The 12,130-nt window shown below is 38.7% G+C and overlaps 1 protein-coding gene across 2 annotated transcripts; it reads right to left on the bottom strand.

Annotated features, from left to right (window-relative positions):
* Positions 1-3,266: 3,266 nt before the first annotated feature.
* hyi (hydroxypyruvate isomerase) lies at positions 3,267-10,762 on the bottom strand. 2 transcript variants are annotated; one of them, XM_071531037.1, is made up of 8 exons: positions 10,498-10,762; positions 7,724-7,835; positions 6,582-6,696; positions 5,448-5,526; positions 4,427-4,476; positions 4,257-4,326; positions 4,020-4,154; positions 3,267-3,464 (listed from the first exon to the last, which is right to left on the bottom strand). In XM_071531037.1, exons 1-8 carry the CDS (start codon positions 10,694-10,696, stop codon positions 3,409-3,411), a joined length of 816 nt encoding a protein of 271 aa, XP_071387138.1. In that variant the 5' UTR covers positions 10,697-10,762; the 3' UTR covers positions 3,267-3,408. The 2 variants fall into 2 exon arrangements, with proteins under 2 accessions (XP_071387138.1, XP_071387139.1); XM_071531038.1 differs by having other exon boundaries at positions 7,754-7,835.
* Between the last annotated feature and the right edge of the window lie 1,368 nt (positions 10,763-12,130).

Genomic DNA, 12,130 nt, shown 5'->3' with positions numbered 1-12,130 from the left:
AACCAGTGGTATTAATGCAATTCTGTTGAGTTTCAGTAGAATTACAGTCGCATACCAATCATTTATAGCCTAATTTAATGAATAATTACAGTTTTCCTAGTTTATGCCATCATTACGATTGTGTTCGAAATTTTGTCACGTACTTCACTGCAGAGCTTTACTTATCTCTGGTTCGCAGGGAGCGCTGCTCTCCAATACACACCCAGAGGGCCAACACAGTCTACAACAGTTGAACCCAAAAAGTGATTAAAACACAATAACTCACTGCAGTTCCACGTCTTTAAATAGCGATAGTGATTGAACAATCACCACATGACATTTCAGTTATAATAATCTATTTGATACTTTTTAACATTGCTCACAGGCATCTTTCTTTACTTTACTGGCTGCCAGTCTTCTGCTGCGTTCACATCATATCCCAAGAAGTGGAAGAACAGGATTTTGTTGCTTCAGCTTCACGCATTCTTGACGTGCTTTACTCATTGGAAGGTCCAAAACGAAAATCATTTGTATTTCTGAATTCTATATCAACCATAAACAAAAAACTAGGAAAATAAAGCCCAGGTTGAAAATAACCAGAAATATCTTTTAACATGAAACTGATAAATAACCCCAACTCAAAAATTGATACTTAAAAACTTGGTTTAAAAAATAAGAAAAAATACCTTTCCCCTCAAGTCCAACCAATTATTAAAAGTAGAAATAAATGTATTGAAAATAGCGAAAATAAATTTCTGTAAGTCATAATACAAAAATGTTTGAATTTCCATAAACAACATTTAGCATTTCATTCTGACAGGATGAAATTCTTCCCTATTCACCTGTAGGGCCTCACCTTAGAAGTCCTTGAATCAAGCTGTTATATAAGAATGGATATGGATTGGGCAACTTCTAGAAGCATTTTTTATGTGTGTGTTCTTTTGGGAACCACCATACTGAACATGTTGGTACATATGTTAGTGTCAAATGTATCAAAAACTCCTCATTTATTGATGCATTGGATCTGGTAATGATTAAAAATCCAAGCCATCCACTTCTACCAACTATTCTCCTCAGATGTTCTCCTTTGCCAACCAGCTTATGCTACAACACAGATGTGTCAGACTGTCACAGCAAACAGCACAGAGAAGTCTCTCCGCTCCGAGTTTTATGCTGCCCATCTGGCCAATTAAATACAGTATTATGGAAATCTTGTATTTCTATAATAACGTTTTTATGATTGGCCAGCTGCATTATTCTCCCATTTAGAAACTACAAAAAACAAAGAACTTCATGTCTAAATAGCTGTTTATTAGCTTATAATACATCTCGGTAAAATTGATTTCAACATGTACGAGTTGGGTTACTTGTTCCTCACATTAAAAAATGATTTAACGTGAGCTTGCAAGTGTATAAAAGCCAACTGTTATCCACCATCATGTATGTGCTCTGTCCTTTGTTTTATTCAGTAGCATTGTGCCCCCCGTCTGTCCCAGCTGCTGTTCTCGCTCCTTCTAATGCTGATTAAAGCTTAAAACCTGAGGCTGGGATCCTGGGAGTTCCTGTCCAGAGCCTCTCCGTCTTCCTCCCTGGAAAGAGGTTGAGTTGCGGCCAAGTAAATATTGTATAAATCTGTGTAGGGTAATGCAAAGTCGTCAAAAAGCCAAAAGAGGGAAAACAAAATAAATGCAAACATGTACCCACTCTTCTTCTCACATGAAAACAAAGTCGAACCAATTGCTGCACGGCTGCAAAACAATAAAGAAGGCAGTAGCACATTATTACTGCACACTACAGGTCTGCGTTCAGCTTTATGGTGATTGGGAATAAAATGCTATTGACTGCACTTTTTAGCGAGTCTTCCACATAATTGTAATAATAATTCCACAAAACTGTAGTTACCTAACCCCTATTGTTGTTACTCATTATAAAATCTGTATCAATCAGCATTTGGCTCGCTGGTACTTGCATTATTGATTCACGTTCTACAGGTGGCCTACTGAACTAATTTGGTCATCCAACAAAAGGTAATTATTCCAAAATCACCTGTGACCAGTCTTAATAAAATAAGGGATTATTGGCACATATATATTAAATACTCAGTGTTAAGTGCCTCAGGAGTTTTAACACAGGAGAAACCTTCAGTTCCTCACAGTATACCAGACCAGACCAAACATTTAGACACCAATGATGAAAATGTGTGTAAATATAGAGCCAAAAGGAAAGTTGAGATGATGTCTGTAGTCGTCCATAGCTGCTACCTACATTCGTCTGGCGAAATCATAACCTAAATATCTCCCTGATATCACTTTTTTATATAACAGTTTTTGGCTTTGTATCATGCTATACACTAATGGAGCTTTTTCTTTTTTTGAAGGATTTTTTGGGGCTTTTTTGCATGATTAGACAGTTTCAGTGGAGAGAGACAGGAGAGATGGGGCAGAGAAAGGATGACATGTAGCAAAGGACACGGGCCGGATTGGAACCCATGCTGCTCTGACAAGGACTCAAGTTTACAAACAGGGACACTGATGTGGACTTCTGTCTACACATCAAATATGATCATTCTATTATTAAGACCCTTGAGCTATTTCATCTATTTTAGAGTAGGAACATAAGTAGTGTGACTGGTGATTTATACATAAAAGGTCCATGCAAAAGTAAGGCTTTTACTGGTCCATAGGACTAAATGACCATAATATATCTGTTGTGGGTTGATTGGGTTGTTGATCAATACCAGTGACTCAATGATTGATGATTACTTGGCCAGCTGCTGAGATTTATGGCTTTCAAAACTCACTTTCTGGCCCATACTCTGTTCTGGAACAAAAACTCCCCAGACTCCTCAGACAGGGTCTTATTTATGATCCCATGTGCAGTCTTCTTATTCCTAAATTACTTAAATTGTAGAAAAAGCATATTAACGCATACATCTATTAATGTTATATGCAACTCTATGGGCCACTGTGGTGTGCTGAAAAGATTAAGGCTTCAAATAAACTGTCGCCCAAAGTCCCTCTGTGACATTATCAATGTCATACTTACAGTATATATCATAAATAAATGGGTACGGTTTACTAATCCGGGGGCACGGACTTCCACATCAATTATTTTTTGTACCAGGTGACCCCTGGGGCGCTCCGTATGAATATGACTAGCGGCGGGCGATATAACAATCTTAGATCGTAACCGCTGAAAATTTCTCCACGATCTGCCGTCATGTGGTCCTTCTGAAGGTTTACAGAAGGCACAGATACTAAATACATTAAATATTTAATTATCTTACTTTTTTATTACAATGAAATATTTATATGCTTTTTCCTGAAAGTGGTGGGCTGACTGAGAATTGAAAAGGCATAAAAAACAGTCTCAGACTTTTACAACATGTTGAAGGCACGAGGCTTGGTGGTCCATCACCTCCTCAGGTCGTCACTTGCTGTGTGTCCAATAATCTTTCACCCAACCAAGACCTTCACTTGTAGATCCTAAAGTGGATGATAAATAAAACATTGTAAAATTATAAATAGATTCTGGATAGATTTTATTATTTTTTTTAAATGACATTTTTATTGAAAATGAAATTGACTGTGTTATAGGCTTGAGCGATATCCAAAATGTAATATCGCCATGCTGTCCCGCCAAAATATCGCAATATCTGACATCCATTTGTAAAATGTTATTTCTCCTAAATTACATCAAATTTCTAGGCCATTATCATTATTATTAGCCTACAAATTTGATCTTACTATTCAAGCAAAAACAATGGCCATTTGGTATAATTTGCTGTTCTCCCATTTCCAGGAAAATGGGCTGATTGTGGACAAATTTAACAATAAATGACAAAAACTGACAAACTATGGTTATTTTTGTTTTTTACTATCCAACCACTCATAGATTATAGGTTTATAAGTTTAAAGGTTTGTGATCTAAGCAACAGATGGTGCCGCAGCTAGGACGAGGGGAGATATTAGGTATTTGATTTTGCGATATTCAATGTTATCGAATATTGGCCCAATCCTACTGTGGTACTCATGACTCACCTAGTGGCTTGTATTCACAGCCAATGTATCCCTGGTAGTCCTGTTTCTCCAGTGTACTGAACAGGTAGCGGTAGTTCAGCTCTCCAGCACTGTCTGGTTCATTACGGCCTGGAACCTGAGCAATCTGGATGTGACCTGAAGAAAAACAAGGAGGCTTCAGTCTTTGATGTTTTTATAAATATAATACAATACCCAACAACAGGTAAAAAAAAACAGGCTCTCTCAGTACCCACTCACCAATAAGGGGGAAATACTTCTGTATGTTCTGTGTCAGGTTTCCATCCATTATTTGCCAGTGAAAGACATCCTAGGACAGGCACAGCAGTTCAGAGACCAGTTAGTAAAAGGCTTCATGATGTTTTTCCATTTTCAAGATCTATCACAGAAACATTTTCTGAAGTACCCACCATTTGCAGCTTGATATTTGGCTTTCCAACTCTCTCCAGTATTGCAGCCGCTACAGTGAAACAAAAAGTGATTATCAGCCAACAGATGACTGAGGCACTGAACACAGGGCCAGATGTGTCCCCACATTTGTTTCTAAGGTTTCAGAGGTTTTAAATCAAACATTTAGGGTATGGGTATTTTGTCATTACTTTACTTTTGTCACTTGTTAGCTTTGGGGGCATAAGAAATTCACCTTAGGCCTGAGAGGGAACACATACTGCAAGAGCAAGACAGGCCTTATCAAAGATAGGGTTAGTTTTAGGACTTTTTCCTCATCCTCAGTTGTGGGTTTTCATTGGGTGAGGCTGTTAAAGTTGCACTAGGCAAAACTTCCCAAAATCCAGCCATCTTATCAGTTTAAATCACAAAGTAAGACTGTAACAGTTAGTGTGGATGGGACGCTCTTCTCTAAGACGCTGTAGATTCTCCCTATTTACCCAAAGTAAATTCTGTCAGTATGGTCACTGGAGGGAAATCTTCTCCACACAGGAAGTGATGAATCCAAACTGAAGACTGAAATCCAAACAGCAGTCCAGAGAAAGCTGGACTCACCAGCATTAGATCTTTTGTCTCCATCGTCTCTTTGGTATTCGTTGGCATAAAGTGTCACAGACTGACCAGGTTGGGAAATATGTGCAGTTTACTGACATCAGCTTAGAGGATTTCTGGGTAATGGAGTCCTCAAAATTCAAAGTTATCTCTTGCTGCCATTTGGGGTCCCAATGTGCAAAAACTGCTTAGTGCAGCTTGAACAGGAGCCAGGAGGGGTGTATGGAAGCTCATTGTGGACATAAAAAAAATAAACCACATTACATTGATTGAACTATGCAGCCACACAGCCAAGCTTTGTATGAGATCAAAAAGTCAGTCTACTAAGCAAAGCAGCTCTGGCCTGTGTCTTTTGGTTGTGCAGTTCATGTTCATACTGAGTGGATCGTCTTGTGTCATGGGGACTCACTACAATGTGAGACTATGTCTTACCCTGATGAGGAGAGTCCAGAAAGTACCTTGGATCTGTAATCCTTGTGTTGATTGGTTCGATCAAACCAGTGATTCCCTCCTGTGAGTAACAGCAACATTTCAGGACATTTTTTAATTTTATTATTGTTTATTAACATTATATGTAACAGGGATAGCAGCAAGTAACTAATCAGTTACTTAAAGGATAATTCCAGTTATTTTCAGCCTGGGCCTTATTCTTCTGTTTTTGCCATCCTGACAATTGATTGTGTTCAAAATTTCATCACTTTCATCACACAATTGAATCACTGGAAGCACAGCTCTCCAATACACACACAAGGGCCAAAGCAAGCTCCAACAGTTGAACCCAAAAAGTGAAAACAAGTCCTTTCAACACAATAACACTCTGCAATGGGACCTGCCTACATCTGATTTCTGATTATCCGCTGCCTGGAACTTGTGTAAATAACCGGAATTATCCTTTAGAGAAAAATCACGAGACTTGAAACACTTCTTGAAAACTAGGTAATTATTACTTACTGGATGACTTGATTTTAAAAGACTTCCACAATGTTTGTGCTTGAGTGTAACTGAACTGTGAATTCATTTGTCTTTGTTGCTGAACTAAAGAGATTGACCTTTCCTGTTTGTGTGAAGGACACTGATGGGATCTGTGTTATTTACATCTGTAAATTCAATATATTTCAAGAGGTGAAGAGTATGTTCAGCGTGTGTCTGCATGACTAGACACCTTCTGTACAGACAGCATGTATGGCCTTCTGTAGATTTGCTCATGTGAATACAATGCACATTTGGTACATCTTGTATATACACTGTAAATCCACACATTTGTTTTTCTTCATATTGTGATATTTTATTTTTCTTATTTGTATATTGCATACATCTTGATATTTGATCATTTATTTTCATACTGCATATATTTTTTTGTTTTGTTTCATATTGTACATTATTTAATTAATTTCTTTGCCTTAATATGTTCTACTGCTGTTATTTTGCCCACCCTGCATACCTGCTGTTACCTTGCCGGTTGCATTATGTTTAAAATACTCCCCAAAAAAAGGTTACCTACCTTTTTTTTTTACCTGCTACCACCCCCATCTCATGGAAGGATTACTTCATTACAAGGTTAACTACCTTTGAGAGGATATCAGCAGCATACTTTAGGTTCTGCACAAAGATGGCCTCCATCTCCTTGGCAATAGCAGTTTTGTCCGACCCCACAGGGATCCTTCCTGCCATCAGGTGGATCCTGATAATATCACATGTAAAAGCTGTCACACTGCTTCCACTACAGTAGGTACAGCAGCTCTCAGGCTGTATGTGCCCAGGACACCCATACAGAATTATAACCCTGCTGGGAGCACAGGCCGTTTAAACATGCTAGTACTTGTCAGGTAACAAGAGATGAGAAGACAGGTTAACAAGACCCAACATTAAACACACCCGGCTCTGATTCCTAGTTTACGAACAGCATGGTTATCAGCAGCCTGCATAAAGGGACAATAACCGACACACTGTCGCAGACAGTCACGTTTCATCTTCTGTTTTCAATAATATCCGAACCAAAATATATTTTTCGTACCCCAATTAGCCTAAGGTAGCCTAAGGTAATATTAGCTAACTTGCGCGATAGTGAGAGAAAAAGCAGATAAACCTAACTAGCCGATTTAACATCACCAAATCACTACAACTAGATGTAATTAATAGGCAATAGTAGAGACATTAAATGGGTTGTTAATTTCAACAGGATAAAAGCTATGCAGTTAGGCCTAATGCAATTCGCCTTATCACCAAAAGAGATTGAAAAACTTATTTTATTGTAAGCTACCTAAACTTGTAATTTGGTTCTTCATTAGTTCAGTGATCTAATTTGGGGAGTAACTGATTATGTGTAAAAGGATTTAAGTATTCTGATTTGAGTCTGAAATGTTCCAGTTACTGAAAAAAAGTGATCAGATAAATACTCTTGAAATTAAATGGTAATTAACTGTTGGATTACTCAGAAACTTACAGAAAAGAGGCATTTATATTGATATTTATATCTTTTGTGTACTGAAATTACAGTCTGAAATTGATGTTTCAGTTGACAGGATCGCGCCTACACCTCAACTCTTGGTTGAAAATAAAGATTGGGTCTGGAAAGGTTTATGCTGCAATATTTTGCATGCACTAACAAATTTGTCATAGGACGCAATTTTCAGGGCTGCAGTTTTTGGGGTGAAAACTATACAAAAGTTATCTACTGCACGTTTCAGAGCGCTTTGCTGTCGCCTCACCTTTTGCAGTCCAAAGCTCTCGCATACTGCAAAGCCAGATCAAGGCCCTGTTTGAACTCTGCCTCTCTTCCAGGAACCGCTCCCAGGCCAAGATCACCTGCCTTCACGTCTCCTGCAATACAGTCACCTCCATCATTACCATTATTAGTATCATCATCATCATCATCATCCATTGTTATCATTCACATGCCGTTTACTCTGAGGATCAAACCTGTAAGACAAAGGATGAACAAACATAAACCATTACAGAGGCTGTAGATTTACCAGAGGTTTGCGCTCCTCTGAGTGTCTTCTAGTTTTTACTGCAGTTACATTGGAATATTGATTTTTCCATTTCACATTTCTCTACAATTCAATTTGCTTGTGGACGTGTTTGACTACTGGGTCTACTGGTGGTAGAAGTATGTGACAATAATATGTTTTATTCCAAGAACATCTAAGTCGGGGGTTTTCAACCATGTCCAACGGGGGCCGAGTGTAGGCAGGTTTTCATTCCAACCAGACTGCACCAGGTGGTTTCACTGATCAGTTCCTCCTCTCTGGCTGACATGTGCTAATCAGTGAGATCACCTGGTGTAGTCTTTGGTTGGAATGAAAACCTGCATACAGTCGTCCCTCCATGGCACATGGTTCAACATCCCTCATCTAAGTATTACATATTAAGGCAGTGGTTTTCAGGATCCAGAGTCCTGCTGGTTTTCATTCTAGCCATCTAATCAGGGACTGATTTACACCTGAGACACCAGCTGAATGTAATTAACTGCAATGAAGCAGCAGGTAGGATAGAAAACTAGCAGGACTTAAAAACCACTGTATAAAAGAAATGTAATTGATGTGATGTGATGTAATGGTGGTAGGTGATAAACAGCAAATGGGATGTTCATTGATTTCAGTCAGACAGCGATGGTCCTGTGGGTCAACACTGCTGTTCAGTGCTGCCTGTTGAGCCTGCAGACAAGACTTGGCAACAAAGGTTTTATTTTCCCAACTTCTGCCTCCTGCCGCAGTGGTGAAAACAAACGGGAATTGGAAAAAAACAAAATCAATAAAATGGATGTAGCCACATATATTTGTCCACCTGCTCTTCTTGTCTCCTCTTCCAATGAAGATGTAGTGGTGAATAAGCAAGAGCGTTGTTCTTCTGGCTGAACACAGAAAAACTTCTCTGGGAGGAAAGAGATGCCAAATCATGCCAAATTTTGGTTTGGCAAGGCTATTGTAATTCTCTGCTTTGGCTTCCTATTCATTCACAGTGGGGAATCAAATTGAATCATTTCTGCAAAACATATTTTGAAATGAAATGTATTGTGGAGCATTTGAACTGTCTGTTTGTGACTAATCTCCACCTATTCTTTTTTTATTCTGTGTTTCTTTTTCATTTCTTTTTTCCTCTTTTTATTTACTTATTCATGGATTTATTTGAATTATTCTCTCTGTTCTTTGTGCTGGTGCCTCTGCATCTGTCTTTGTTGGACTTGTGGAATTGTGCATTTCACTATCACATTCTATGCTATGTTATGCTAGCACATCCCCAAATTGTTCTGTGGATTCATGTTTTACTTTGTCTATGCTAAATACCTTACAAACTATTAGTTTGTAAGGTATTTTATTTAAAAGGTATTAAAAGAACCTGGTCTGAACTGTATCTTGTCGACCTTTTGTATTGCATGGGAAAGATCATATGTAATACCATTGATTACAGTTTTTCTAAAATGATTTGACACATTTCTCCAAACTCTAAAACAGTTAACATAGCCATCTAAACCCTTGATAACATTGTAAATCTAACTGTACATTTTCATGTTTTCATGCATAATACAAGGATTAAAATCATTAGTTACAAGAGTAAACTTGATTGTGGTTCTTTAGAAGCAAATTGTGATTTATAAGATGTGACATCAGATTATGGAAAAAAGGGTTTGTGGAACCTTCTGATACACATGTTTTACCATTAGTATTCCTTTGAGAGTATGAACCTTAGTTTGGAGAAATGTGTCACATCAACTGAAACCGTAAATTCAACACTTTTTATTGTACCTTGCATAAATTGTTACAGCAGTGGCAGCAGGATGGTCTAGTGGTTAGTCACTCAGGTCGCCCCCCAACCAGAGGACCAGGGTAAGGGTTCAGTCCCCTGTGAGGCCATAACTAGGCTATCCCTCAACAAGACACTGGACCCCATCCTGCTGCACTAGCTGGCTGAACCTGCACCCCAACGAGCCACTGACAAGCAAATTCTTCATTAGGAGAAGAACAACAAAACAATGATTTTTCTTCTACTTGAGTAAGATTTCAGCAAAGTATCAGTACTGGGCCCTTTTCACAGCAGTCATTTTGAGGTGTCATAGCAGGGTAAACACAGGTGTAACTAATAACATTAATGATGGTTCTGTTCCATTTAGGTGTTCCACAGCCATTCCGATGAGTCAACGTGCACGAGCCTGTACTTCTAGGGCCCTGGCACTGGAACACCAACAGAATATAAACATAAAAGTAGAATCTAAACAAGAATATAGCAGATATAGGTTATATAAGCAAACAGCTGACAGTTTCAATAAGTATGGACTACAGCAGTAGGCTATGTGGCATGGAGGCCCAACAGTCTGCAGGACCAAACTCTACACCAGCTGGTTTCACTGATTAACACACCTGAGAGGAGGAACTAATTGGTGAAATGAGCTGCTGTAGTGTTTGGTGGGATTGAAAACCTGCAGACCGGAACACCGGCCCCGTATGGCACCGGGTTAAGAAACGGCGGTGTGTACAGGCTTTACCAGGCGGGGTGTTGATGAGCACCACCTCCACTCCTGTAGCCTCCTTGGCCCGCCGCAGCTCCTGGAGGTCGGCGTCGTAGAGCCAGGCAGCTTCCACGGCCTGAAACCCAGCCGAAGCAGCGGCGTATATCCTCTGGCCGAAGTCTGGAAGCTCCGAGAACAACCACGAAATATTCGCGCAGAACTTCAACGGAGGCATCTTAATTTACTGCAGATGTGAACGACCCAGCGTTCACGAGCTGTGTTGGTCCGACTTGGACTTTATTCTGCTTACTACCTGTGAACAGCTGCGTTAAGCTAGCTACAGTTAGCCGGTTTAACACCGGAAGATGATGGCCGGTTTAGCCTTCAAAATAAAAGCAATACGTTTTTTTTAGGCTGATAAAACCACATAAGTCATTCTATATACCATATTATCAAATTTATGTGGGGTAATTGATATGCAGATAGATGTTTTTGAGGAAATAGGAAAGTCCTTTTATGAAAATACAACTGATTTTGTTTCTGTTGGTGGTTGTTTGCCTTATGATAGCCTAATCATTGACTAGAGGTCATGCTTTACCACATTACTGCTTACTTTGCTATGAAATGCTGTGAAAAGGACTTTTTGGAAACAATCAATTTTATTTGAACTTACTACAGATTTCTCCCCCAATATATACTTTATTTTCAAATTCGCACATGGAATTACAATCGTTGCAAGACATTAGTTTAAAAACGGGTTTATTTTGAAAGTTACAAAAGGAAGTGCTATGTTGTATTGTAGCGCACTTGACACTGTGGTAAGGTTTTGTTATTGTCACATGACTGGTAGCATGGTTCCTGGTTCAGTGCACTGCGCAGGCGCAGTCCCTATCAAGAACTAGAGATTCCTTTTCATATTATTCACAAGCTCAACCTTGCTAATCATAAAACTATATTAATGCCAACTTGACAATGACTACTGACTTGATTACATGACTGTGTATAATAATTTCTCTTTACAAAGAGGAAAATATGCTATTTGATTTCAGCAACTCCAGTCAAAGAGAAGGGAAACCTTGCCTACTTTACTTAACAAATTTGATCATTCTTTTGGCCAAATTTCACATGTACTGTAAATGTAAACACTCACTTAAACAATAAGAAAGCTGTGAAAATTTGTAATCTACAAATATTTGTCAGTGTTTATAACTATATGCACATTTGCAATTTCCTGTGTAGTTGATGTAGGCTACTTGCTGTATTCTTGTGTCAATATAAATGTGATTTGGTCAGAAATAATAACAAAATGGACCCTGCAAACCCCGTTAAAGGAATAGTTCACCCAAAAATGAAAATCCAGTTATTATCTACTCACCCCCATGCCAGTTGAAACTATTCCTTTAACAGGGTCCATTTTTAAAAACAAAACGTGTGTTAAGTTAAACTTGACAATAAAAACAAACTATACCGTGAATAACTTGCCAAACAATAACATAAGAAAGTACATCACTTTACCATCAATTGTTGACATGGCTTCTTTGCCCCTAAACATCAGTAACTTGGGTATTCCCACTTTCTAGTCATATTTATCACTTTGTTGGGTTGTTGACATGCTCAGGTCGTGATCCTGATATTTCTGACTGCACTTGAAGGCAGCATATGCAGAAGC

Source organism: Centroberyx affinis, unplaced genomic scaffold (genome assembly GCF_046629955.1).
Source record: "Centroberyx affinis isolate AG114_WGS23_722 - 3 ecotype Tasmania unplaced genomic scaffold, CSIRO-AGI_Caff_v1 ptg002023l_1, whole genome shotgun sequence".
Lineage (NCBI taxonomy): Eukaryota > Metazoa > Chordata > Actinopteri > Beryciformes > Berycidae > Centroberyx > Centroberyx affinis.
The sequence above is the reverse complement of the archived record's forward strand: the minus strand, read 5'-3'. Positions and strand labels throughout refer to the sequence as shown.

Bases quoted from the DNA above. Each gene is read 5' to 3' on its own strand.
- hyi (XM_071531037.1), bottom strand. From the start codon at position 10,696: ATGCCTCCGTTGAAGTTCTGCGCGAATATTTCGTGGTTGTTCTCGGAG. The intron at 4,327-4,426 runs GTGGGTACTTCA...TGCCTGTCCTAG, and splicing joins CAAATATCAAGCTGCAAATG to GATGTCTTTCACTGGCAAAT. The intron at 4,155-4,256 runs GTGAGTGGGTAC...GTTTTTCTTCAG, and splicing joins GAAGTATTTCCCCCTTATTG to GTCACATCCAGATTGCTCAG.